At 55.7% G+C, this 25,643-nt stretch overlaps 1 protein-coding gene across 3 annotated transcripts in view; it reads right to left on the bottom strand.

Annotated features, from left to right (window-relative positions):
• Positions 1-25,643, bottom strand: part of FGD5 (FYVE, RhoGEF and PH domain containing 5) — a 117,900-nt gene that overhangs the window by 53,805 nt on the left and 38,452 nt on the right. For all 3 annotated transcript variants that reach the window (XR_010842461.1, XM_059076853.2, XM_067043408.1), the window contains exon 3: positions 13,064-13,196. Coding sequence is in view for 2 of the 3 variants with exons in the window: in XM_059076853.2 (XP_058932836.1) it covers positions 13,064-13,196 (133 nt within the window). In the remaining variant the exon portion in view is untranslated. The remainder of the gene's footprint in view (positions 1-13,063; positions 13,197-25,643) is intronic.

Below are 25,643 nucleotides of genomic sequence, written 5' to 3'. Positions count from 1 at the left end.
GGTGGGTGACGCTGTTACACCATCCACAGAGCAAGAGGGAAACTTGTGAGGCCTGCAGAGGCCTCCAGCCTCACCTGGCCTCCCGCCCTCCCACGGGTGCCGTATCAGGACTCCCGGTCTGCCTTGTGCATCCACAGGGCTGGCGTGGGGCTCTGCGGGCAAGGGCAGCTCACTTCCCAAGCAGGGGCTCCTGCTGAGTCCCACACGCAAAAAGACTTCGTAAACAAAACCCTCACAACGGAAACGTATTCTGCCAGGACAGGACGCAACAGTTAAGAAAAGCCTGTGGTCAAGCTCCCGTAAAGAGAATTACTTTGTAGAAATAGGACTGGGGTCAGGAGATCGGCCCTATAAGATGAAGACGAGACTCAAGATGACGTCCAATCTTCCAGGGGCCTGTGAGTCAACTCTCGTTTGTCATCCAGCTTGATGCTGAGACCTGTGCTCTGGGGTCGGAAAGCCTGGGTTCAAGTCCTGGGCTCCACCCCTTCCTACGCCTATGCGCCCTTGGACAAGTTATTTCTCTTCTGAGCTCCCTCCGTAAAACATGGATGATGATGATAATAATAATAATAATAATACCTACCTAATAATATACGAGCTAGCATTTATTGACTTAGTTTGTGCTAAGTACGGCTCTAGGATTTTCACATGTATTAGCTCACTGAATCGTCCCAACAACCTAGGTGGTAGATGCTATTACTATGATCTCCATTTTACAGACGAGGAAACTGAGCAACAAGTGAGTCCTACCCTCTGCCCAGAGTCACTGCTAGTAAGTGGCAGAGCCAAGATTCCAAGCCAGGTAGTCAGCTCCAACCTTGAAGCACTTGGCAGCGTGCCTGGCACTCGGCGAGTGCTCGGGAAATCGTGTCTCTGCTCACTGGAGGAGGTGGGCTTCCAAGCCGGGAGACACCTACCCTTTACCTGCACTGTGACGGTGGCAGCAGGGGACCAGCGCTCCAGGGCGCCCGGGCTAGTCCTCCCGCCACAGCCCTTTCTGATTCCCAGCCCGCAGAGCAGCACCCACGGAGGCACACAGCAACGGGAGCAGCGCCGGCAAGCGAGGACGCCGGATCCACGCCCCAGCCAAGGCCCCGGGCACCTATCTGACGAGGGCAAGCCCTCCTCCGACGCCTGGCTTCTCCTCGGGAAGGTGGGGTCAGTGTTCCCCCACTGCAAGGACCAGATGACGAGACGATGGCTGCAGTGTCCCCGCCCCACCCCTCCGAACTTCTGGAGTTGTCCTGGTTACCACTGTCACCATCTTGAAGCTGCTGGGAGGGACCTCTGGGCACGGGCCACTCTGCACGTCCCTCCCAGGCCCTCCGGCCACACGGGCGGACTCTGGGTGGGAGGCACAGGCCGTCCTGCTTTAGTGACTCTGCTGATGATGGATGTGTCTTCGCCAGCCAGAGAAGAAGGCCTGGCGGGCCATGTGCCCGGGGCTCTCCTCAGAAGCTGCTCCCGGGCGTTGCCCAGCCAGGCCATTTAATATAGATGTTTGTTTAACCAGGAAATGAACTCCGCGGGTTGACGGCAGTGTCCAGGGACAGACTTCTGGGAACAGGGTTCCTCCCCGGCGCACGTGGGGGCTGGGCCCGTGCTATCGCGTTTCTCAGGCTGGCGCTGTGAGGGTTACATCAGGTAGCCGCCCTTCTGCCCGAGGTCCAGGCGGCTTATCTCCCCCGTTCCCCTGGGCCGCCCAGCCGCACTTCCTCCCCAGGCCCCAGGCAAACCTGCCGGCTCAGTGCTGGCTATTCTGGGACCAGCGCAGGGCGGGAGGAACGGTCCTCCTTTAGGGGCCCTCCTGGCTAAACAGACCCAGAAAGAGTTGGGAGTCCTGGGCCCCTGCCTGGGACTTAGTTTCTCCAGCTGTAAGATGGGGGTTCCTAGGCCCCTTCTAGAACAGCGGTTCCCCAAGTCTGGTCTGAGGAGTCCCAGGGTTCTGTCTCCCCTTCCCAGCTACGTTATCTGTGTGAGCCTGGATTTTCACTAAACTTGACCAAGAACAGCATTTTCAACAGACGGAACCCAAGGAGAATCCAGTCGTCTCCTATGAAGCCAGACGTTAACATTGCTTGCAAAAATGTAAAACCTGGTCACTCTTCTCACTAAATATTTTGCAAAACAACTATTTTTCATAATAAGTGCTATCTATGTTAACATATAATGGTCTATTGTTGTTATTTTTAAATGAATTAAAAGACAGATGTTTTAAGTTTTTCTCAGCGTTACTTTCTCATGTGGTAACTATGGATAGCTATAACTTACAGAAATAAAAACTCTTAGGGGTCCTCAATCATTTTTATGAGGAGAGAGGGGTCTCAGACCAAAAGGTGTTGAGAACCACTGTTTTAGAGGCTGTCACCCTGATCATGTAGCATTGTGGACGGAAAAGCTCTTCATTCTCAGTGAAGGTCTAAAGAGGAGGCATCACTGCCACTGTATTATAATAACAATCACCGTGGCTGTTATTGTGAGAAGTAGGGTAAGAAGCCCCAGGCAGCCTGGCCTCAGCATGGCCCCGCGTATTCCCTGGGGGTCACACCATCTCTCCACAGCGTCCTGTCCTGCAGAAGAGGAAGAAACCACCTCCAAAGCTCCCGTTTTGTCACCTCTCTCCCTGCCTGCAGGCCTCCTGGGTTGATACCTGCTCTGCCTTTAAACAGCTGCCTCTTTCCTTTCACCCTCGTCTCTGCCAGCTCCGGGCCAAGCCCCATGTCCTGGCGTCTCGGTGCCTGGCTCAGCGCCTCCTCCCTAGTTCACGCCTGTGGTCACCTGGGAACTCCACCCTCCACGCCGTAACCCTCAGCCTCTCACCTCCTTGAGACTCCCTTCCTTCTCAGATGACTTTCACCTACTTCTATGTCTGCTCCACACACCTGGGCCTTGTCCCCGCTCAGAACTGCCCTGCTCTGAGGTGGTGGGGACCTAAGCTCCCGAGCGCCCCTCCACCCTCAGCTGAAATCCCCTCTTAGCTCACGAGAGCTGCAGCCTTGGATCTATTCCAATCCACACAAGGTTGTGGGGACTGCCTTCTGCTGTCACCTGCAGTCCCAAGTGGCTCCCCAGGACTTACAGAAAGAACTTGTCATCCAGCTTGATGCTGAGACCTGCGCTCGGGGGTCAGAAGACCTGGGTTCAAGTCCTGGGCTCCAGCCTTTCCTAAACCTATGCCCTTGGACAAGTTATTTCTCTTCTCTGAGCTCCATCGGTAAAAGAGGGATAATAACAATACCCACTTAATAATATAACAGCTAGTGTTTCTTGACCACTTAGTATGTGCTAAATATGGCTCTGAGCTTTTTACACGAATTATCTCACTGAATCTTCCCAAAAAACTATGAGGAGCTATTATTATTACCTCCATTTCACAGATGGGGAAACTGAGGCACAAATAAGTCCTACCCTGCACCTGTGACTCCGCCTAAAGACCCTTTCCAGGTACCGTACCCGCATCCCTCGGGGCTTTCTGGCTCACACAGGTGCCTGTGTCCAGAACTTCCCTATGATCGAATAAGTGTCTGTCTGTAGGTTACACGCTTAACCCCAGTGAGGCAGAGCTCCAAGGCAGGCCCCCGATGCTCCACGTCTGCCAGCTGAAAATCCCGTGGGCGGGGCGGGGGCGGGGCACAACCGCAAAGAGGGAAGGGGCTGCCGTCCAGGGCTGTTTCAAGCCCTGGGGAAGTATTCCTAATGAGTCCTTGCTGCTTTGAGGGTCCCAGCGAGGGGCCTTGCTGGGGTCTCCCGAGGCCACAGCTGGAGCAGGGAACGTACTCAGGGAGCCACACTCATGGGGCGGCAGGGACCCCAGGAGAACAATTGTCTCCGCGGCCCCTCGGGGCACCACCTGCACGGACAGCGGCCACCTCCCCCTTGGAATGCAGACCGGGGCTCCCAGCACGGCCTTCAGCGGCCGCTGGAAAACTCAGACAGGCGCTCAGGGAGACACGGCTCATCCCTCATCCCAGCTGATGCCTCTGCTCCCACAGGTGGCAGAGGAGGGATGAGGAGGGCAAAGGAGCCGCAACACCTGCAGGACACGGCGGGGCGGGGGGGGGGGGGGGAAGAAGGAGGGACCAAACACAGCCCCTCCTCCCCTCCTCCCCCGGGGCCAAGTGGTAGCCTTCGCTTCCTGCTGACGTCCAGCCTTATTCTAGTTCCTGAGCACAGGCTGGTGTGAGTCTGCGTTTGGCCCAGACGCTCTGGAACACTTTCGGTCGCAAAGAATCTTTGGTTCCGGATGCAGCGTGTGATAGAGGACAGCACGCTATCTTGGAACACCCCGACCGAGGCGTCCGGAGGCCTGGCGCCTGCTCCTGGCTCTGCCGCTAACACCCTCCAGGAGCCGCAGTCCTCCCTCCCGCGAGACGAAGGGATCTCGCGCACACGGACCCCACACCCAGTCCCTCCGCGCCCGGCCCCCAGCGCCGCCATGCTGCTCTCCGCTTCTCCGACGGTCTTCGGTCTCTCCTGCAAGTGGCACACGGCGCAGGCTTGTCCTTCCGCGACTCCCTTGCGTCGCTGAGCACCACGTCCTCCAGGTTGGTCCGAGCTGTACCACGTGACGGGATTTCCTTCCTTTTAGAGGCCGAATAACATGCCATTGTACGTGGAGACCTTACTTTGTTTATCCATCCATCCCTCGACGGACACTGAGAGGGCAGGTTTCATGCGCAGCGTTGTCACCACGATGAAACAATCAAACGAAGTGACCTCTAAATGCCTCTGTCAGCTCCCCCAGCTTACAGGAGCCTGAGTGCGGTGGTGACCGTGCCCGGGCCAGCGCTCACTGGAAAGGCCAGCACACGGCTCGCGCGAGACACACAGCCTTCCGGTCCTCAGCATCTCACTTCAGTTCCGGAAAGGACCGACCACGAGTCAAGAAGCCAGTCAGTGGCCGGGCTCCGTGCCTCCGTGCTGTCTGCTCTGGCCTCCTGTGTACCCCCCCTCTCTGCCTTCTACTCAGCCGCGTCCTACTCTCCTTCACGGAGCACGTGCGCCTCACCTCCTCCCGGAAACCTCCCTGACTGTCCTGCCGTTTAGGACTTGGGACAGTCACAGTGTTCGGGGTGGAGGTCACAAAGCTGAGGCCGCCACGGCTGCCCCATAACGGTTCCACCTCACGAGCAGCCTTTGCCTCGTAAAACACTGTCAGACGTGACCCTCATAAAAGTGTATATACAATGTAAAGTTTAGAGATTATCACATGCGGAGCTTTCTCATTCTCCAGCCTGACAGTAAGTCCCCACGGTCAGGCACCCCACCAGCTTCTTTTCCGGCGCCTCAGGGAGCTGGGGGCACTGTGGGTGCTCCAGACAGACTGGACGGCTGACATACAGACCCGAGTTCAAGCCTGAGTGAGCATACGAGCCACCGTGGGAGGGGTGGCGGATATTGTAAACATGCAGATCCTGATTGGACAAATGTAGGGGGGCTGGGGGTGCTGCTGGTCCTCATGTCCAACTCTGAGCAGCAGGGCTGCAGACCAGGCACAGAGAGCGACCGTCACAGAGCTGGGAAGGAGGAAGTGGGGGCGAGTGTGACCCTGTGGCCCGAATTCTAAACGGGTCAAAGGGGCACGTCTGAGGGCTTCCCTGGTGGCGCAGTGGTTGGGAGTCCGCCTGCCGATGCCGGGGACGCGGGTTCGAGCCCCGGTCCGGGGAGATCCCACGTGCCGCGGAGCAGCTGGGTCCGTGAGCCACAACTACTGAGCCTGCGCGTCCGGAGCCTGTGCTCCGCAACAAGAGAGGCCGCGACGGTGAGAGGCCCGCGCGCCGTGATGAAGAGTGGCCCCCGCTCGCCGCAACCAGAGGAAGCCCACGCACAGAAACGAAGACCCAACACAGCCAAACATAAATAAATCAATAAATTTTTTTTTTTTTTTTTTAAAGGGGGATGTCTGAGACTTGGCAGAGAGGAAAACCAGCCACAGAATAAGCTCTCACGGGACCAGGGGATCCTAACAGCCCTCATCCCCAGCTTCTGGGCTCCTGACAGCCTGCAAGCCCTCCAGGGCCCTGAACAAGGGGTGTGAGACAGGCAGGTGCTCAGGATGCCTCCCGGACCTCTGAGCTCCTGTTCTCTCCCTTCCCCTCTGGGTTCTGCGAGCCTGCACCCTCATCCTCCTCCGCTCACCACTGCCTGAAAATGTCTCTGCGTTACTCTGCTGAGTTGCTGTGCCCTCTGCGTGGCTGCTGTGGGGCCGGTGAGAGGCAGGCTTGGCTCCCCACCCCATCCCCTGCTGTGCGCTGTAAACTGTACAGGACCAAACGAGTGCTTTTGTTTATTAAACTGTAGTTCGTCGAAGTTTGTTTTCCTTACCTAAACGCATGAACTGAGTCTAATGCATTCACTTACTTATTCGTTTTTTGGAGGATATTTACTCAATACTATTTTATGTGCCAGGCATCAGGGACGTAACTGTGAATAGGACAATCATGGTCTCTGCCTTCCTGGAGCTACTCTGAGAGGGGAAGGCAAACAATATGCAAATAAGCAGAAAAATAAAGAACATAATCACAGCTTGAGAGAAGCCACGAGGAACGAAGTGACAGGAATGAGCAGAGTGAGCAGGGGAGGCCTCTTTGAGGAGGTGACACCTCACCTGAGACCTGCAGCCAGCAGGGCAAAGGGCAGGAAGAAGAGTATCTAGAGTGGAAGCGAGTGCAAGTGCAAAGGCCCTGGGGTGGGTTTACAGAACAGACTGACTCGTTCTGTAGCCTTCGAGGCTGAATTTCATTTGATCCATAATTAAGACATGGCAACAGAAGATGAAATGCCAGGGATTTAAAATCTTTCAAATCTGGTGCCAACCTCCAGAACAGCAAACTCAAGTGGAGAAGCAGGCGGGCGGCAGGCGGGCGGGTGGGGGGGGGGCATGGGAAAATGGCGAGTTCAGCTTGGGATGTGTGCAGTGTGAGGTGTCTGCAGGGCTTCCAAGAAGGGCCCCCCAAAGCAGCTGGCGGATGGAGTGCGGGGTCGCAGGGAGGGGTGGGGCAGAAGGTCAGCTCTGGGAACACACCTGAGGAGGGTTGGCCACTGGCCCGGAAGGGGCTGCCTGAGCAGAGGACACAGGAGGACAGCGGGGCTGGAGGGACCCAGGCCCTGGGACGTCAACGCCTCACGTGGAGGCGTGGGCAGAGAGGATGGTCAGGGGAGTAGGGCGAGAACAAGGAGAGAACGGAGCCAGAGAAGCCGAGGCAGCTCCCAGGGCTGGGAGACCAGCAGAGCGGAGGCTTGGGATCTGAGGCGGGCAGCGTGCAGAGAGAATGACTGCAGCAAGGGGGGCAGGAGAGCAGGGGAGAACAGGCCTGTGGGCGGGGCCAAGTCCTGCAGAACCCGTCCAGCCCACCCCCTTCTCCTCTGCTCCTCCCACGCTGGCCTCGGCTGTATAGGCTCATTCCCACCTCCCGGCCCGGAGGGCTCTGTCCCTCGACCTTCCCGTTTCCTCCTCCCTCACAACGTTCAGCTCCCTGCTCGAGGGGTGCCTCCTCATCACAAAGGCCTTCTCTGGGAAACTGGAACCCGCCTGCATCTCTGGAGGGAAAGTCAAATGGGGCAGCTGTAAAATGGTATGGCAGTGCCCCCCCCAGATTAAAAACAGAATGACTATGTGATCTAGCAATTCTACTACTGGGTACATAGACAGAAGAATTGAAAGCTATGTCTTAAAGAGATATATCTGTACAGCCATGTTCACAGCAGCCTGATTCAGAATAGTGGAAAAGTGGAGGCAACCCAAGCATCCATCGGTGGATGAACTGACAAACAACATGTGATACGTACATATAATGGAGTATTATTCAGCTTTGAAAAGGAAGGAAATCCCGACACCTGGGACGACATGGATGAACCGTGAGGAGGTTCTGCTAATCAGTGAAAAATAAGCCAGAGACACAGAAAGACAAATACTGTGTGAGTCCACGCATATGAGAGCAGTCAACATCACAGAAGCAGAGAGCAGGACGCTAGGTGCCGGGAGGGCTGTGGTGAGGAGGTGCTGTCTAAGGGACACTGAGCTTCAGTTTGGGAAGATGAAAAAGTTCTGGAGATGGGTGGTGAAGATGGTTGCACAATAAGGTGAATGTTTTGTTTTTCTTTTTTAAAATGTAAGTTCACTGTTCTCTCTCTCTCGTTTTTTCCCCAATTTATTTATTTACTTATTTATTTGGACCTGTTGGGTCTTCGTTGCTGCGCGCGGGCTTTCTCTAGTTGCGGCGAGCGGGGGCTACTCTTTCTTCTTTGCGGTGCGCGGGCTTCTCACTGCGGTGGCTTCTCCTGTTGCGGAGCAGGGGCTCTAGGCGCAAGGGCTTCAGCAGTTGTGGCACACGGGCTAAGCGGCTGTGGGACGTGGGCTTAGTTGCTCCATGGCATACGACATCTTCCCGGACCGGGGATTGAACCCACGTCCCCTGCACTGGCAGGCAGATTCTTAACCACTGCGCCACCAGGGAAGTCCCAACGTGAATGTTAAGGCCGCTGAACTGTATCCTTAAAAATGGTCAAGATGGGGCTTCCCTGGTGGCACAGTGGTTGAGAGTCCGCCTGCCGATGCAGGAGACACGGGTTCGTGCCCTGGTCCGGGAAGATCCCACGTGCCGCGGAGCAACTAAGCCCATGAGCCATGGCCGCTAGGCCTGTGCGTCCGGAGCCTGTGCTCCGCAACGGGAGAGGCCACAACAGTGAGAGGCCCGCATACCGCAAAAAAAAAAAAAAAAAAAAAAAAAAGGTCAAGATGGAAGATTTTATGTTACATGTATTTTCACAAAATTTTTTAAAATGAAAAAAAGAAAAGAACAGCCTTCTCCAGCCTCCCTGTCTAAGTTTCCTCCCTCTCCTCAACCCCAGTGCTCTGTCCTCCACCACCGTGGTTTGTTTTGTTTGCTTGTTGTTTATGGCACTTTCACCACCTAAACCCACCCTGGGAGTTTTCTGGATGATTGTGCATCCCCTTCTAGAATGCAGACTCTAGCAGAGCCGGCAGACACCTGCTCTGACTTGTGGCTGCTATATCTTCAGCCCTTAGAAGGGTGCCTGGCACATAGTAGGTGCTCAGTAAGTACTCGGTAAATAAATAAAATTCTGTTGAAGAAGAGGAGGGACGGGTGAAACTGGGTGAGGACACAGAGAGAAGAGGTGCAGGTGGGAGGGAGTTCACATCGACAGGAGAGTGTTTTCTGGGAAGGAGAACAGGTTGCAGGAGAGGAAGCTGCAGCAGGTTTGGAATGGCCTCCCCGGGGCCCGGAGAAGCGCGTGTCTGCGGTGGAGCCAACGCGCAGCCAGACCTGGGGTTCAGGGTCTCCAGCGTGGAGAAGGCACAGTGTGACACTTAACACAGGCCGGGGACTCGCCTAGTGGAAATGACCAGGGTTCAAGTGGATCCTGTTTTTTTGTTTGGTTTGGTTTTTGGCCGTGCCACGCAGCCTGTGGAATCTTAGTTCCCTGACCAGGGACCGAACCTTCACCCTCGGCAGTGAAAGCACAGAGTCCTAACCATTGGACCGCCAGGGAATTCCCCACGCAGATCCTTTAACCCAGGCAGATGGTCAGGCAAGGCCACAGGTGCGAGGCTAGGGGCACGAGGTCAACAAGGAGGCCCGGGCCAGGCCGCCAGGACCTTGGGTGCAGCCAGGGAGGGGACGTCCTGAGTGGGCGGGGACCAGGGAGGGCGTGAAGGCAGGATGGGTCTGCTCCAGGGGACAGGGCTGGGCTCAGGCGTGGACCCGGCCAGGAAACAACATCCATAGTGACAGCGGGAGCCCGGCCAGGGAGGAGGTAGCCGGGAGGGGCTGCCAACTCCTGGGCTGGTCTCAGGGGAGCTGGTATCTCGCCTGAAAAGCCCCCATTAGCCTGAAAACCGGGCGCACTGTCGGGGAGGGGCAACTCGCCAGCCCGCCTTTGAATGTCTCCTTTCATTGCTAGATCTATTTTTAGGTCCCCTCTTGATTCTCCTTTTTTTGCCCCCTCTTTCCTTCAGCCCACACCCTTTGTACGTCTGCGAGTGGGAGAGAGGTCAGACAGGTGGGTGGACCAGCTGGGCTCAGCATCCTGTCCTGCTCCAAAATCCTCTGCCCTCCTGACTCAGTCACCCCCAAAACATCTGGGAAGGGTGGGGCTCACCACTTTTTATTTATTGTTACATAAACCATATCACACTGTAAGAAGGGTGGGGCTCGCCACCACACCCCCAAACATGCCTCCCAAGGCCCCGGGGAGGCCATTCTATGATCACGCACACTTGGTCCAGGTCTGCCCCTTTGAGACGGCTGGAGATGGTGATGTGGGTCCCACTTCCCCCAGGACAAGACGGAGGCGAGGTCTGAGGTCTGCCTTTTAGAGAAACAGAATTTTCAGAGAGAATGGAAGACAAAAGAATAAGGAGTAAATTCTCCTCCTCCCTACCCCTGCCCCAGCAAACCGTCTGCAGCAAAAAGGAGCCAGGAAAGATTGCTCAGCCTGGAAAGCTCCCAGGGATCTGGGAGCCCTTCCACCCTGAAGGCTGCAGGGAGTGCGTGTAACAGACTGGGGCAGGGGATTTAGCAGCAGGTGTGAAGACTGAGTGAAACTGCCAGTGCTCTCGGATCCAAGCCCTCCTGGGATCCACCCTCGGCGGAAACGTGTGTGTAAGGAGGGGTACGAACAGGTGCCCCGCAGCGCTGTCCAGTGAGCAAAAGAAAGAGACGTTGTAAATGTCCCTCAGCAGGGGGAGGGCAAAATAAATGACAGCACATCCAGACACTGGAATACTATACGGCAGGAAAAAATGAAGTTAGAGCTCCCTGTCCCAGTGTGGGAAGATCTCTAAGATACTAGTGAATGAACCCAACCAAGTTACCCCTCCACCCCCGTTTCTTATAGTTTGATGTGGTTTACGGAAAAAAAAAAATCAACTCCACAAACAATACCATCCATCTCCCACGCATAATGATGATATATGTAGGTGAATACAGGGAAAAAGTTCTGGAAGGATAGACACCAAACTGCATACCGGTTACCTCCATAAAGGGCACAAGGACCAGGAATGAGTGTTCCAGGGCACTTGACCCTCACCCGTGATGACATCATACATGATGAGGACCATCTAGCAGAGCACGCTTCGGGCAATTAGAACCAGATTTCTAAAGGCCGTTTTACCTCGGCTACATCATGAAGGCCTCATAAGGAGGAAGAGAGCACGGCGCAGGGCGGGGGGTGGCAGTCAGTCCTCTGGACTGACCTGCCGTGGGGAGTCTGGACTCACACTTCTCCCGCTGTGCTCTCAGGACGACAGGACCGTCCTTCTCAGGATGGGAAGTGACCAGCCAGTGGTAACACAGCTGGAGGCGGGGAGATGCAGGTGGTCCCAGAAGAAGGTTTAACAGAGAACTCCGTGACTGGTCAGAAATCATCACCAGGTACAGAAAGTTGCACACGGGCCCCCCTGCCCTCTCAGCTCTTCCACTCTTCTGGGCCTGGGATGCAGCCCCAGCTCCCAGCTTCAGAGAAACGACCAAATCCCCGAAGACAGCTATGTCTTTCTGCTCCCAGGCCCCATGACCCCAGGGATGCCCAGAAAAGCCAAAATCATCTCTAAAGGGGCACCACTCACTCAAAGCTTGCCTCCCTTGTCACCCTCTCCCCACGCCAGGAGCCAACAGCTTCTTCTTGGGCGAGGGGAAGAAGTGGAGAGAGAAAGAGGAGGCCACCGGGACCGCAGCGGAAAAACAAACAAACAAGACTGGGTTTGGAGTCAGGCCCGTTTTCAAGTGCAACCCCTTTAACCACTAGCAGTGTGGCCCCGGGCAAGTTACTTAACGTCTCTGAACCTCCGTGTCCTCGACTGCAAAACAAGACAACGGTACTGGCTTCAAGGTGGCCGTAAGGGGTGAAAGAGCAGACGAGGAAGCGCGCAGTGCCCAGCAGACAGCTCGCCGTCTAGAGAGGGAAGGGGCAGGGGGCGCGGACGAGCCAGTGTGAACGCCTCCCACAGCACTGGGTACGTGGGCAGACAGGAGAGTGGATTTCTAAAAGAAACTGAGTGTACGAAACGAAACCAAAGACACGCCCGTTTATCAAATGCTTGGTAGGGGCCAGGCACCTGTACCAAGGGCTCCCACAGGAAGAGTCTGTAATCAGAGGGGCCCGCCTCACCTAGGCTGGGAGGGGAAGACGCCCAGAGTAGAAGACAGACAGGAACAGGGACCCGAGGGCACGTCCTCTGCAGCCCCGGCCCCTCCCTGGCAGATGGCAGACGGGAGCGGGCCCGCGAGATGGGGGAGGGGGAGACCTTCGGGCTGGCCTCAACCTTCCGTGCAGCTAGGGTGTCCCCCTGGGCTGCATTCCTGGCCCCCAGCACCTTGTGCTGTCTCCTGGGGTGCACTAGTAGCAGCCATGTGGAACTGGGCAAGCTCTTCGGCTCTGACAGTTTCTGCAAACAGGAAACACGGGAGACAGCCCGTGCCTTCTGGAAGGGGTACGGAAGGACGGGATCGGCCGAGCAGAGGTAACCACGTCACACCCAATGCCCGACGCCCAGTGAGAAGGTCTGGGCCTCCACTGTGACTTGGGCCCCAACTCGCCATCCGCCTCCAGAGAAGTTAACAGCCCTTCTCTCAGCCCTGCCCCCCTCAGCGTCACTGCAGGGAACGGGGACACCAGCTCTCATTCTGAAGTTTTCACTTCACGAAACTTGCTCATAACCCTGAATGCTCATCTTACCCTCACAATTCCCACTTCACAGATGAAGGTAACGGAGGCTGCTCAGGGGACCAAGGTCACTGGAATCCAGCCCTGTCTGGATTCAAATCAGGCGGCTCTATTCCACTTCATCCCCAGGCTTCCTGGGACCCAGGAGGACGTCAGCAGTCACCCCTGCAGCATCAGCGCCCCCGTCTCCGCCATGTGCCTTCAGGCTGCAGCCCCAGCCGCCCTGTGACACAGCCTCTGCAGCCAGCTTGGGGTCAGCTGTTTGAAAACAGCTCCCTCCGCATGGAGAAGGGAAGGAGTGGACCCTCTCCCCACCTTCGCACCTCTGACGCCCACATCCCACCGGCCCCCGGCCTGGGGTGGGGAGCCCTACCTTGTGGGTGAGGCTGGGGTCTCTTGGATCATTGTCCTCCTCCTCCGAGCTTCCCCGCTCTTCATCCGACGTGAGGTCCTCCTTGGGGGCCACTGCCGAGATGGGACAGACCTTATAGGGCTCTGTGTAGGCGCTGGGGTCAGAGCAGAGGAGAGAGAGGGTTAGAGCTCCCTGTCCAACAAAGGGAAAGCAAACAGGCCAGGGGCTCTACTGATGCCATGAGCCGTTAATGAGTTCTCTGTGCTTCCATGAGGACCCGGAAGTGCATAAGACGAGGCACGAACCTCCTTCCTGCCCTCACTCCAGCCAGTCTGTTCTCCTACTAGTTCCTTGAACATTCCAAGCTCTTTGCTGCCTCAGTACCTTTACACATGATGTTCAGGACAGACTTGTCTCCCTTAGACACGAGGTGGGCTGTGGTGCTGAAGGAAGGTACAAATAATAACTATGAGGGCAAGAGCTGTTCGTTGTGATCGGCAGTCTGGGCTGGCCTGGCTGGGCAGCAGGGTCAGTCCTCAAGGTGGCCGTGTCCTCTGGGCCTGAAGAAGGGATGCAATGACGTGGCAGACAGAGTCTGGGACGTGCATTCTAGCCCCTCGCCCGAGCCCTGCCGCCAGCCAGATCATGGACAAGACACAGCTCGGGGTATCAGTTTCCACCTAGGCTACTCTGGAATAATGATTCCTATTCTCATTTTCTTGGCAGATGCTGTGAGGATCAATATGTAGAAGGCTTATTCAGGTGTGATAATCTCATATCTATATAACTAGGACTATTATGTAGGCATTGTCATTAACTGATTAAATAATACATTCATTCAATAAGTATTTATTGACTGCCTGCTTTATGCCCGGCGCAGAGCTAGGCAGTGGGTAAAACACCGGTGAATAAAGCAGATATGGTCTCTGTCCTCAAAAAGGGAAAAGCTAATATACGATCATAAATTGTGACGCGTGAAGGAGAAGGGTGTGCTCTCATAGAGAGTAACGAGGAGGGGGGCTGTTTAGATAGGTCAGGGAAGGCATCTCAGAGGCTGAGACCAGAAGGAGGAGAAGCAGCCTTGTGATAGGAGGGGAAGTGTTCCAGGCAGGAAGCAGCATGTGTAAAGGCACCGAGGCAGCAAAGAGCCTGGCGTGTGACGTAAGCCGACCTGGAGCAAAGAACCCTCCTTTCTCTGCCTTCTAAACCTTCCTCACAGGGGATGCTCTGGCCCCATCACAACAGCCTCCTTGCTCTGCTCCTTGCTCCCAGCCTCCCTCTCCACACAACAAAGTGATGGTTCTACAACAGAAATTGGGCCACGTCCCCCTCCTACTCAAGAACCTTCAACGGCTCCCTCCTGCCTTTGGCAATGTGGTCCCAGACAACGTCTCACAAAACTTCTCTTCATGCTAAAAATTCAGCCATCTTGTCTTATTAAACTCTTATCACATACTGATTCCTGCCCTCTGGGAATGATGGATGGACGGATGGATGGATGGATGGGTGGACAGGTGGAGGAGGGGTGGCGAGGAGGGAGCCTCCATCCTCTGGAGTGGCCCTGCCAACTCTAGCCCAGGCCTTTGGCGGACAGGTGCAGGGCCCTTGCCTCAGGTCTGGTCCAGGCAGCGTGAAGCATGGCCGGGGTGGGTACATCAGGAGAGGAGAAACTGAGCCTTAGGTTGCAGTGCAAGTAGAGGCCCTTCTTGGAGCTCCTTCCTGACTATCAAAGGAGCCAGACCATGGACACCTCTCTCCAGAACACCTGGAGCCCAGGAAACAAGGGTCTGCCTGGAGCAGGACGGGCGTCCCCTGGTCCACACACTGGCAAAGAGGCTAGAAAGATCAGCAGCCTGTTCCTGCCTGGGCTCTTGCTGAGCGCGCACGCGTGTGTGTGTGTGTGTGTGTGTGTGTGTGTGTGTGTGAGTGTGTGCGCACGTGCGTGTGACTTTGAGTGTGTGTGAGTGCGTACGTGAGTGTGCGTGTGAGTGCGTGTGTGAGTGCGTGCGTGCGTGTGTGCGTACGTGAGAGTGGTGAGGGCCTGGAGCTGTGCGCTTGTCCGCGGAGGCACAGCCCTGACCCAAGCTGAGCCACAACCCGCTCTGCCATCCAACTGCACACCCTTCTGGCTACTCCTCTTTCGTCCTCTTTTTCAAGATTTACTTTGTCCTTTTCTTTCAAACTATGAGAGCAAACAAGTACTTTGCAACAAGCCATATACCACGGAGGTGTACAAAGCCATATGCGAGAGCCTCCCCTCCTGCTGGGGCCCCCAGGTGCCTCCTCTAAGGAGCTGTCCCCTGGCCCAAAGGTCAGGAATGCTGTACCCGCTGAGGCAGCTCAGAACCGTGCTCAAGGCAGTGATGGCGTGGACAGTCTCACCGAGCCACAGCGCCCCTCCCTCCCAAGCTATGCGTGTCCTCAGACAGGAAGCAGAGCCCTGCTCTCCCTCCATGAGGACCGGCCCCGCATTAGGCCCCAGCAGGAGCCCATTAGGCCCTGTGAAGGACGGCCAGTAATGGTGAGGCGTGGAGCAGTTAACCGGGTGCCCCGGGGCCACTCCTCCTCCTCACCAGGGAAAAGCTAGTATTCGGCAGGCCCCTCCTAGAACGTGCTGTGAAGGAGGAAAGGATTCCCAGCCAAGCCTCCCGCTGGGTAAACGGTGTCTCCATCCCCCCAGGCAGCAAGCTGGAAACCCGAGCATCTTCTGCACAGCCAGCCGCTGCTCGAACATTAAACCTCTGCCAAATTCACCTTCAAATCTTCCCCGGCTCCGCTGGCATCTCTATGACAGCCTTGTGGTCCAAGCCATCTCGTGCCGGGACATCTGTAACACTTGCTTCCTACTGGCTCCCATTCCCCCCGACTGCCCTCCGATCTGTTCACCCGGCAGCCAGAGGGACCCTCTCAAATCCAATCTGACCCTGTCACCCTTGTCCTCAAACTGTTCGGGGATATTCCAGTGCTCTTGGGATTTGGCCCCAACCGCCCAGCCTGCCAGGCAAGGCTCCACGCAACCTGGGGCTGGGGAAGGTGGGCATCCTCGGGCCTTGAAGTCTACTTGCGGCCATGAAGTCTGCCCAGCATCAGACTCTACCAGGCATCCGGGGGCTCTGCCTCAAATCAGGCAAAAGGGCTGGATTCCTCGGAGCAGAGCCACGGGTGACACCGGGGGGGGGAGAGCTCATAGACACCAAACCTCCAGAGAGGCGGAGAGGCTGGCTCAAGGTCACGTGGCAAATCTGGCCCAACACCCATCGCTTCTGAAGACGCCCCTGCCTACGCTTGCCCCCACTTTAGAGACATGAGAACAGAGGCCCAGTCGGGTTCCCTCGGTGCACTGATGTGTGGGCTTGGGTCTCAGGTTGCAAGGGCAAAAGGAGCTTTGCTTTTGCTGTCTGTGCTCTTCTTTGATTTCCTTTCTGAGAGGCAGCGGAGTGCAGCGATTCGAGCTCACTCTTGGGTGGGACTGCCTGGGGTTCAAACCCTGGCTCGGCCATTTAATGGTCCTGTTTAACCTCCCTAAGCCTCAGCAGTGCCCAGTTCACTGAGCTGCTGGGAGGATTCAACGAATTAAATAATGCAAGACACTCAGAACAGTTCCCAACGCTTAATAACGCAATAAACGTGAGCTCTCCTCCTTACCTGCTTGGCCTGGCTGTGCACGGCTGTTCCACTATTGACCGACTGTCGTCTAATGTCAGCTCGTTTTTAACATCTGACCTATTCTGACCTCATCCCGAGTGATAATACCCATGAAGTCACAGTGCGTATTCTTCTAACACTTTAAGATGAACCATACAGTGATTAACCTATAACATGCTTGGCTAAAATGATCTTGCCCTCCGTTGAAGATGCACAGACCTTAGAGACAAACGTGGTGACTGCTGACCCACCAACCACCTGTCCTCAATCCAACCTTAGCTTCTGGCTAGAAATGTGGCTCAGGCTCTTTTTATTCTTCTTCTTCCTCTCACTTCTCTTTTCTAGCAAGATCTAAAAGGGAAGTCAGGAGACAAGGGTTTGGGTTCTCTGATGATATCCTGGCTCATTTATTTCACTGTCCTGCTGAGGGATTGTGAGCACAGCAGACGGGGACAGACTGCCATTAAAAACATGCTTTCACGGCATAGAAGAGCAAGTAAAATCCGAGGCCTTAACAGATTCAGTGGAAGCTGTAGTGACTGACCTTATATTGGACCGAAGTCGTTTGTTAAACAAGCAACTTGTTGTTAAACAACAAGTCTATAGAACCCTGATGTTTGCTACCAGGCTGCTCTTCAAACACAGGGGAAGAGAAACACCTCCAAATGTTTTCCTAATAACTTCTACTCAAACGCTCTGACAGGCCCTGGAGAACTCGTGTCCTGGGTGAGTAACCACCTCCTCCCTTGGAGGACAGACTGGGGACCCTCACATAGGAACCCTCCCATAGCCCATCCATTACCCCAGTCCGTCAACATAAATCTGTGAGCTGGGTCCTCTACACAGCATGCCCTAAGGAAGGCGGCGAGGTCTGTACTTTCAGCTCTCGGGTTCCTATCTGCTTGCTTTTTGGTCATTAAGACTCTGTACTGTAGGTACTGGTAATACAGTGGTGAACACATATTGTCAGTTCTACGGCCCCTCTAGTCAAAATGCCCATTATAATCATAACTGGGTGAGGTGTTGTCTCTAGACACCTCCTTTTTTTCTTTTTTAACACCTTTATTGGAGTATAATTGCTTTACAATGGTGTGTTAGTTTCTGCTGTACAACAAACGGAATCAGCTATACGTATACATATATCCCCATATCCCTTACCTCTTGTGTCTCCCTCCCACCCTCTCACCCTCCCTATGGTCACAGAGCACCGAGCTGATCTCCCTGTGCTACGCGGCTGCTTCCCACTAGCCATCCACTTTACATTTGGTAGCGTATATATGTCGATGCTACTCTCTCACTTCGTCCCAGTTTACCCTTCCCCCTCCCCGTGTCCTCAAGCCCATTCTCTACGTCTGCGTGTTTAGACACCTTCTTTGAACATACCAGTAGATTACACGTGAGAAAGCCCTCTGACCCAAACACCTACCCGTCTACTCACTCACCCATCCGTACACTTTTTCATCCACTCGCCCATTTAGCCCCTCCTCCTTACCGCCCTCCTTTCCATCCACTCCTCTACCCACTCGTCGATCCAATCACCCATCTACTTAGCCATCCGTCGCTGCATCCATTCATCCACGCACCTATCTGGCCACCCTTCTATCCATCCACTCACCTATCCAGCTACCCAATCGTCCTTCCTTCCATCCATCCACTCCCTCACTCACTCAACAAACACAAATTAGCACCTCCTGCAAAGTGCAAACACACGGAGGCCTCAGAGATGACTAAAGCACCCCCCTGGCCTCACAGAAAGCACAGCGCAAAGCATTAGTTAAGAGGATGAGCTCAGAAGTCAGAATACTTGGTTTGAATCCCAGCTCTACCACTTCGAGCAAGTTACTTCAACTTTCCATGGCTCACTTATTATCATTATTTTTTAATCTGTAAATCAAGAGGAACGACACAGGCTGGGAGAACAGACAAAATGCCACGTGGTCAGCACTGTGGGTTTAGAGACCAAGTGGTATAAAACGTTGGCATCAGATCCAGGAGAGTCACCGGGTGACCTTCGGCAAGTCACCCACCATCTCTGTTTCTCATCTGTCAAGTGGGGATGACGGTAGAGGTTCATCGTGGGCTTTAATAAGAACGTGACAGTAAAGGCAGCCATGGCCTAGAACACGGTAGGTGCTTTTCGGCCAGCCTGCAGGGGGGCCAAGTGCTAAAGCCCTAGACCAGTCTTCACAGAGCTGGTCTCCCTCCCTCCGGGTTGACTTGGGCTTTAAAGGGAACATAAATTACAGCCGCCCAGAGCTCGTGACCTTAAACGACCCTCCAGATGAGCACAGTCCTTTCCAGCAGCCTAGAGTCATAAAAGGACATGTGCACCCACACGGGGGGGACGAGAACTCTGTAACCCGGTCCAGGGCTGTCCGGCTCTGCCCATTAAATGCCGTCGCACGTGACACTCACTGGGGGCCATAACTCTGAGCACAGCCGAAATGGCCTCATAACTCAGAAAGAGGGAACGCTTTCCTCACTGGGAGCCTTTCAGTGGGCGCTCTGGCCCCCCGCTCCACCCCTGCTGGTGCAGTGACATATGCATGGAGGAGGCCAGACTGCAGATGTAACGTCCTCTGGCTCCTCTGAGACAGGCTGGGGCCTACCCGGAGCTCGCCAGCTTGGCGGGAGGGGCGGGGGGGCCTCGGGGCTGTGATCTCGGGGAGCTGGAAAGTTTGAGGCGGAGGAGACGGGAGGACGGACTTGGTGAATATGACTGTCCTGATTAATTAGCAGGGCAGCTGGAAGAGCTTGGAAGTGGACGGAGGAGAGCGCTGGGTGCGAAATCAGGGATTTCCAAATCCTCAGACATCTCATCTCGTCCTGTGTCTCCTCCCCCATCCCCTCAGCACCTGCGGAGGTCACCCAAACGTCCCTCCAGACCTTCCCCAGGTGGCATCTTCTGCCCTGATATTTCCTTGTCACTCAAAACTGACCCCCCTCACAGGTCCCCCTCCTTCAAAGGCACGTGAGATTTTCTTGGATACCACCCGCACTGTAACTGGGAACTTCCAACCTCAGACAGTGGCAACTGCCCAAGAAGATGGGGGTCAGAGATGGGGGAGTCCTGCATCCACTGCTAACCCACTGCACGATCCTCCTGGTGGGCCTCCACACCTGTAAAATGGAGGTGGAGAACGAGACAGCCACAGACGTGAAGCCGCGTGTTGAGACCGGACCACATGCGTCCGATGGCCCGGGGGCCGGGCTCTGAGAGCAGCTGCTGCCCGGAGTCTTCTCCACTCTGCTTCATTCCTTCTTGGAGGGAACGCATCCTACACCCAGGGTCAGCCAAGGGATAGTGCTTGTAATGCTTCCCAGAAACATGACTGAAGGAGAGGCTTTTTTAAAAATTCAATTTCCATTTTTCACTAAGTAAAAACAGAAGTGCATCCCTGCTCTCTGTCCTGTGACATCCACGCCCCTCTTCGTAAAGCACAGCCTCAACGGTTTTTTTACAGGGATCTGTTTTCTTGTTGTAACAGCTTTACTGATATATAATTCATATACCGTAAAATTTACCCTTTCAAAGTGTACAATCCAGAGCTTTTTAGTATAGTCACAGAGCTGTGCAACCGTCACCACTATCTAATTTAGAGCATTTTCGTCACCCCCAAATGAAACCATGTACCATTTAGCAATCAATCACATTCCTCCCTCTCCCCAGTCCCTGGCAACCAGTAATTTACTTTATATCTCTATGGATTTGCCTACTCTCGACATTTCACATTGACGGAATCACACACCGCTTGTCCCTTTGTGTCTGGCTTCTCTCGCTCGGTGCAATGTTTCCAGGCGCACCCGTGTTCTAGCGTGTGTATCAGTACTGCATGCCATTCAACGGCCAAATAATATTCCACTGCACGGCTGCGTCACGTCTTGTTCATCCGTCCATCTCTTGACGGACACTTGGACTGTTTCCACTTTGGGGCTTGAATGAGCAGGGCTCCTAGGAGTATTCATGTACAAGTGTTTGGGGGGGACACACGTCTTCATTTCTCTTGGCCCAGCCGGGTGTGGAATGGCTGCGTCATGGGGTGACTCTACGTCTAGCATTTGGAAGAAGTGCCAGGCCATTTTCAGCTGCACCGTTTTGCATTCCCACCGGCAGTGGTGAGGGTTCTGACTTCTCCACATCCTCATCAACACCTGCTATTGTCTGGCTTTGTTATTTTAGCCTTCCTAGTGGGTCTGAAGTGGTTCTGCGGGGATTATCAAGGAATTTTGTTCTCCTGGATGACAATTCAGCCTCCTCCCGCCCCAAACAAACACTACCGTGTTTCCTGTTCAGAGAGAAACATACCTATGGCTATGAAGGCTTTCTTTTCAGAAAATCGATTGAGGTTCAGAGGTCCCGGGAGAAAAAATTAATACTTTCGGGAGATCTGCAGAAGCCTCATGAAATGACAGACTAATATAAAGAGGTAACATACGAGAGAAAAACCGTAAGCCACAGGCCCAGTCTCTCCAGTGTAATGGCCTCTCTGACCCCGGCTTCGGTGACAGTATCTGCCTCATGCAACCCGGGCCACCAGTGAGGACAGTGGAGGAAGAGTGCTGAGCTTCTGGCCCTTAGCAGCAGCCACGCTGTTGGCACATGGCCCTGGCCCCGCTCTGACCACTGCCCCCAGCACTGTGGCCCTCAACGGGGCCACAGGAGAGGATAACGGTAAAGGGCACAGGGTCAGAATGCCACCTCCTGAAGTCAGGACCCAGCTCTTCCACCATCAGCCCAACGACCCAAGGTCAGCTGCTTAACCTGCCTCGGTTTCCTCATCTGTCCAATGGAGATGATACAGCGCTTACCTGCCCAGCGCTTATAAGACGGTGTGTATGAGAGAGGCGGGTGGACTGCTTAGCACAGTGCCTGGTGGGTGGATTTAATACAATCAGTGTGAGCTACAGGCCAGAGCCGAATTAATCAGCCCCAGCTCCTCGAGGTCTTACAGAGCTGGGTTCTAATCCCACCTCCGCCACCAGCTTGCTGTTGACCCTGTGTGGGCCCTCTCCTCTCTCTGGGCCTCAGTTTCCTCATGTGTAAAACCAGGGAGTTGGAGGACTTCTGAAGGCCCCGTTCCACCGTGATGTTCTGTGAGTCTGTGTCCAAAGGGGTCCCCGGCAAACCTGAGGAATTCCGTCCCGGCGATTCCCGCCACATATCTGCTGCTGTCAGCCGTCACATGTGGCCGAACCACCACCTGCCTGACCCTCACACACCTTTGTACCTCCCCATCTCTGTGCCTCCTGCAAGGCTCCAGCAGGATGGGGCTCCCGTCACCACTTACACGTTGAGGCTGCAGAAATCTGTGTCCCTGTATCAGCTCCCCCGTCAGCCACCAGTTCTCCGAGGGCAGGAATCAGGCGCTCGCTATGCGTTTCCATGCATTCCATGAATGGCATATAGTAGGTACGTGACGTGCACGTGTTGAGTGACCGTCCTATGCAGCTATTCTCCTGACTTCCGTCAGCCTGTCCGCGAGGCCCCCTTCCACCTCCGCACATCCGGCGGGAGCCTGGCGCCCAGCAGGCGCTCACACCTCTGGGGGAAACGGCACCACCGAGGATGCTGTGGCGTGGAGTCAATGGATAGATGAGCTTTTTTGCTAGTTAGGCCGTCACTTCATATTGCTTCAAATACGGCTGAAGGAGGGGGTTGCGGGAGGCACCCCCACGAGCTGAATGTGGTTCACCCCCAGGTTCAACGGATTCTATGCGTTCAGTTTCCTCATCTGTAAGATGGGCTCCACAGCCCTCGCTCCTGAGCAACAGCCCAAAGCAAGAGGAAACGGGGACACATCCTCCTCCTGTCCTCTCTGCTCCGGGATTCAGAGGCCAGAGCACAGGGGAGGTGAGAAGGGCTGGGGAAGCACGGCTGCACCCCCAGCAGCTGGAGATTCATGAGGGGCGCTATAATTCTACAGTGGCACACCACACCTGAAGCTGCCAGCAGCTAGGAGGGAGGGCGTCTGCAGCTTGTGTGCGTGGTGGTCTGAGAAACAAACAAGCCCCCTTTCCCACCCTTCCCTGCCACACGGACACAGCCAGCCAGTAACAGCAGCAGCAGCAACAGGAGGAGAGGCAGAAGCCGGAGATCTTGAGCGCTGACGGCGTGACCGGCACTGGACAAATTCTTCTCAATCACTGTATCCTGTAGGTATTACGGTGCCCGTTTTACAGATGAAGAAGTAAGCAGGGACACGACATGTGCAGAGCTGGGATCTGATCTGAACACAGGGACCTCGGCCTCAGAGCCTGCCCGTGTAACCACTCAGCTGCACTGCTTCCACCAGCAGGAGCAGCTAACATGCGTCGGGCTCGGAGCTGCACGTGCCTCGGGGATCCTCCCTGGTGACCCTCTCAGCCACTTAGTGGGACAAGCCCCGCTACCACCCCCATCCCGCAACTGGGGAAACGGAGGCTCCGCGAGGCTGAAGGACTCGCCCCAGCCCGCTCTGCTCTGCTCCTCGCTCAGCTTCTCCCGCACGGAACCACCAACAGGCGATCTGCACCCAGGCCCACTCACGAGACACGTTCACTCATCTGGTTCACTGCTGCCCCCTCTGTGCTGGGGAGGCAGACGTGAAAACGTGCGAGACGTGCCCAGACACACTGGGGGTCCGCAGTGCAGTCGGCACCGGGCGGGGCCTTCCTGACACGTGAGCAAGCGGGTCACGTGGGAACAAAGGGGGACGCCTGGATGGGGGACGCGGGGTGCAGACAGACGGACCCCCCAAGACTGAGACCCGGAAGGGAAGGTGACACAGGCGAGGGCAACAGGCCTGGACCCAGACATCCAACATCGCACATACTCTTGTCACATGGCTCGTCTGCGGTCATGCCCACTCCACCAGCCTCCTTTCCCCCAAACAGGGAAGAAACATTTCCAGAGAAATGCCATCCTTTGCCACAGGCCTGTAAGAGCCTATGAATCCACGCTGCTTCTCCAGGGCAGGGCTGCCGGCCGAGAACAGATGCCTGGGAGACGCCCAGGGTCTCCAGGCCGATAGGTTCGCCCCAGACCCAGCTCCGACCTCACCTCCTACTCCAGGAAGCCTTCCCTGACCACTGAGGCAGGTCTGCCATGAACTAGTGAGGCTTCAGCTTCAGGTCCCACACCTGCATGGGTCCCTCTCAAGGCTCTGCAGGTTATTTTCTATCCTTTGTTGTACACTCTTCATCTTAAAGAGACTCCCCAGATTACATAAGCTTCAGAATCTGCCCCTGCTTGGTCACGCCTCCCCGCAGAGGGTCTGCTCCCCTCTACACGGACCTGTACCCAGGGGCTCCCCTCGCCTGGCTGTGGTCTTAGCTCTGCACGTGTTTCCTCTCCCTCAGCAGCCCCCAGGGCTGAACTCTGCACACAGCAGGTGCTCAACTAACCTGCTGGTTTCAACAGACTCCTGGGGAAGCACCTCCAGCCAGATCCGTGTGTGCTTCTGTGAATAGACACGGAGGTGGGGCACCCCCCGGTCAGAGCCGCCCCCAAGCACAGACACGGCAATTTCCCGCAGATGGAGTGCCTGCTGCCTGCGCCGTCTTGCCCGATACACCTCACACGTGCCGACCGTCCACCCCACGCCTGAGCGGGGGACACAGAGAGCGAGGAGACACCCCTTCTCTGCCCGGGGCATCCCAAGCCCAGCGGGAACGCAGACGGACAAGCAGCGGACAAGAAGGGTGGTGAGGGCTACGAGCACAGGAGGGGGTCCCTGAACTTGTGCGTGTGGGGGGGGGGAGGGGCACGTTCCAGGCCAGGGGAGACCTGAGACAGTCTGAAGGTTGAACACGAGACAGACAGGAAACAGAACGTTAGGGGAGAGCTCTCGGGCAAGTCCGTGCAAAGGCACAGAAGGGAGAGACGTTGGGGTCTGCGTGCTGTGGGGTGAGGAGGGCTGGGACAAGGGGCTGGCCAGGCAGCGGGCTCTCAAATGCCCCTGGACTGTGTATCCCGGGCGGGATGGGGGCCAGCGAAGGTTCTAGCCAGGGGAAGGAGCCGAGCAGCTGTGCTCCCTGGAGAGTTCACCCTGGCCACCTGGGAGGAGCGGCAGGAGGAAACACGCCGGGGCAGGGAGACCAGAGGAGGCCGCCTGGCTGGGGCGGGGGGTAGGGCGAGGCGTGGCTCAGGCAAGTCCGTGGGCCCGAGAGGGAGGTGTGGCAAACAGTAAACTCTTATCCTCATTTCACAGATGAGAAAACTGAGGCTCTGAGATGCTGGGGGATCTGCTCAGGGTGACGCAGTGAGCAAGAGGCAGTCAGTCCCAAGGCTTCAATTCAGGTCTTCCTGCCCCAGATACAACCCCTGTCTCTCAAAGGGTGAAATCGGGGACGTAAAAGCAACAAAAACAGTGCCTGAAACCTGGCACGGACTCAGTGAATGCTAGTCTCCTTTCCAATTCTTATTCAGGCTTTTAAACATAACCCATGTGGGACTTCCCTGGTGGCCCAGTGGTTAAGAATCCATCTGCCAATGCAGGGGACACAGGTTCCATCCCTGGTCCGGGAAGACCCCACATGCCGCGGAGCGACTAAGCCTGCGAGCCACAACTACTGAGCCCGCGAACCACAACTACTGAGCCCGCGAGCCACAACTACTGAGCCCGTGAACCACAACTACTGAGCCCACGAGCCACAACTACTGAAGCCCGCGCGCCTAGAGCGCATGCTCCGCAACAAGAGAAGCCACCGCAACGAGAAGCCCGCGCACCGCAATGAAGAGTAGCCCCCGCTCGCCGCAACCAGAGAAAGCCTGTGCACAGCAACGAAGACCCAATACAACCCTCCCCACACACAAAATAATAATCCATGCTTCCAGTTTAATCAACCCAGGGCCCATTTTCACAAAATTTCAATTCACACACACTTCTCAGGCACATTTCTGTGGCATAAGTGAGGCCACTCTGTACTTGCTGGGTCACAGGGCCGAGTGGGGCTGGCCTGCCCTTCCCTCCTCTCA

Source organism: Kogia breviceps, chromosome 10, assembly GCF_026419965.1.
Source record: "Kogia breviceps isolate mKogBre1 chromosome 10, mKogBre1 haplotype 1, whole genome shotgun sequence".
Taxonomy (NCBI): Eukaryota; Metazoa; Chordata; class Mammalia; order Artiodactyla; family Physeteridae; genus Kogia; species Kogia breviceps.
The sequence above is the reverse complement of the archived record's forward strand: the minus strand, read 5'-3'. Positions and strand labels throughout refer to the sequence as shown.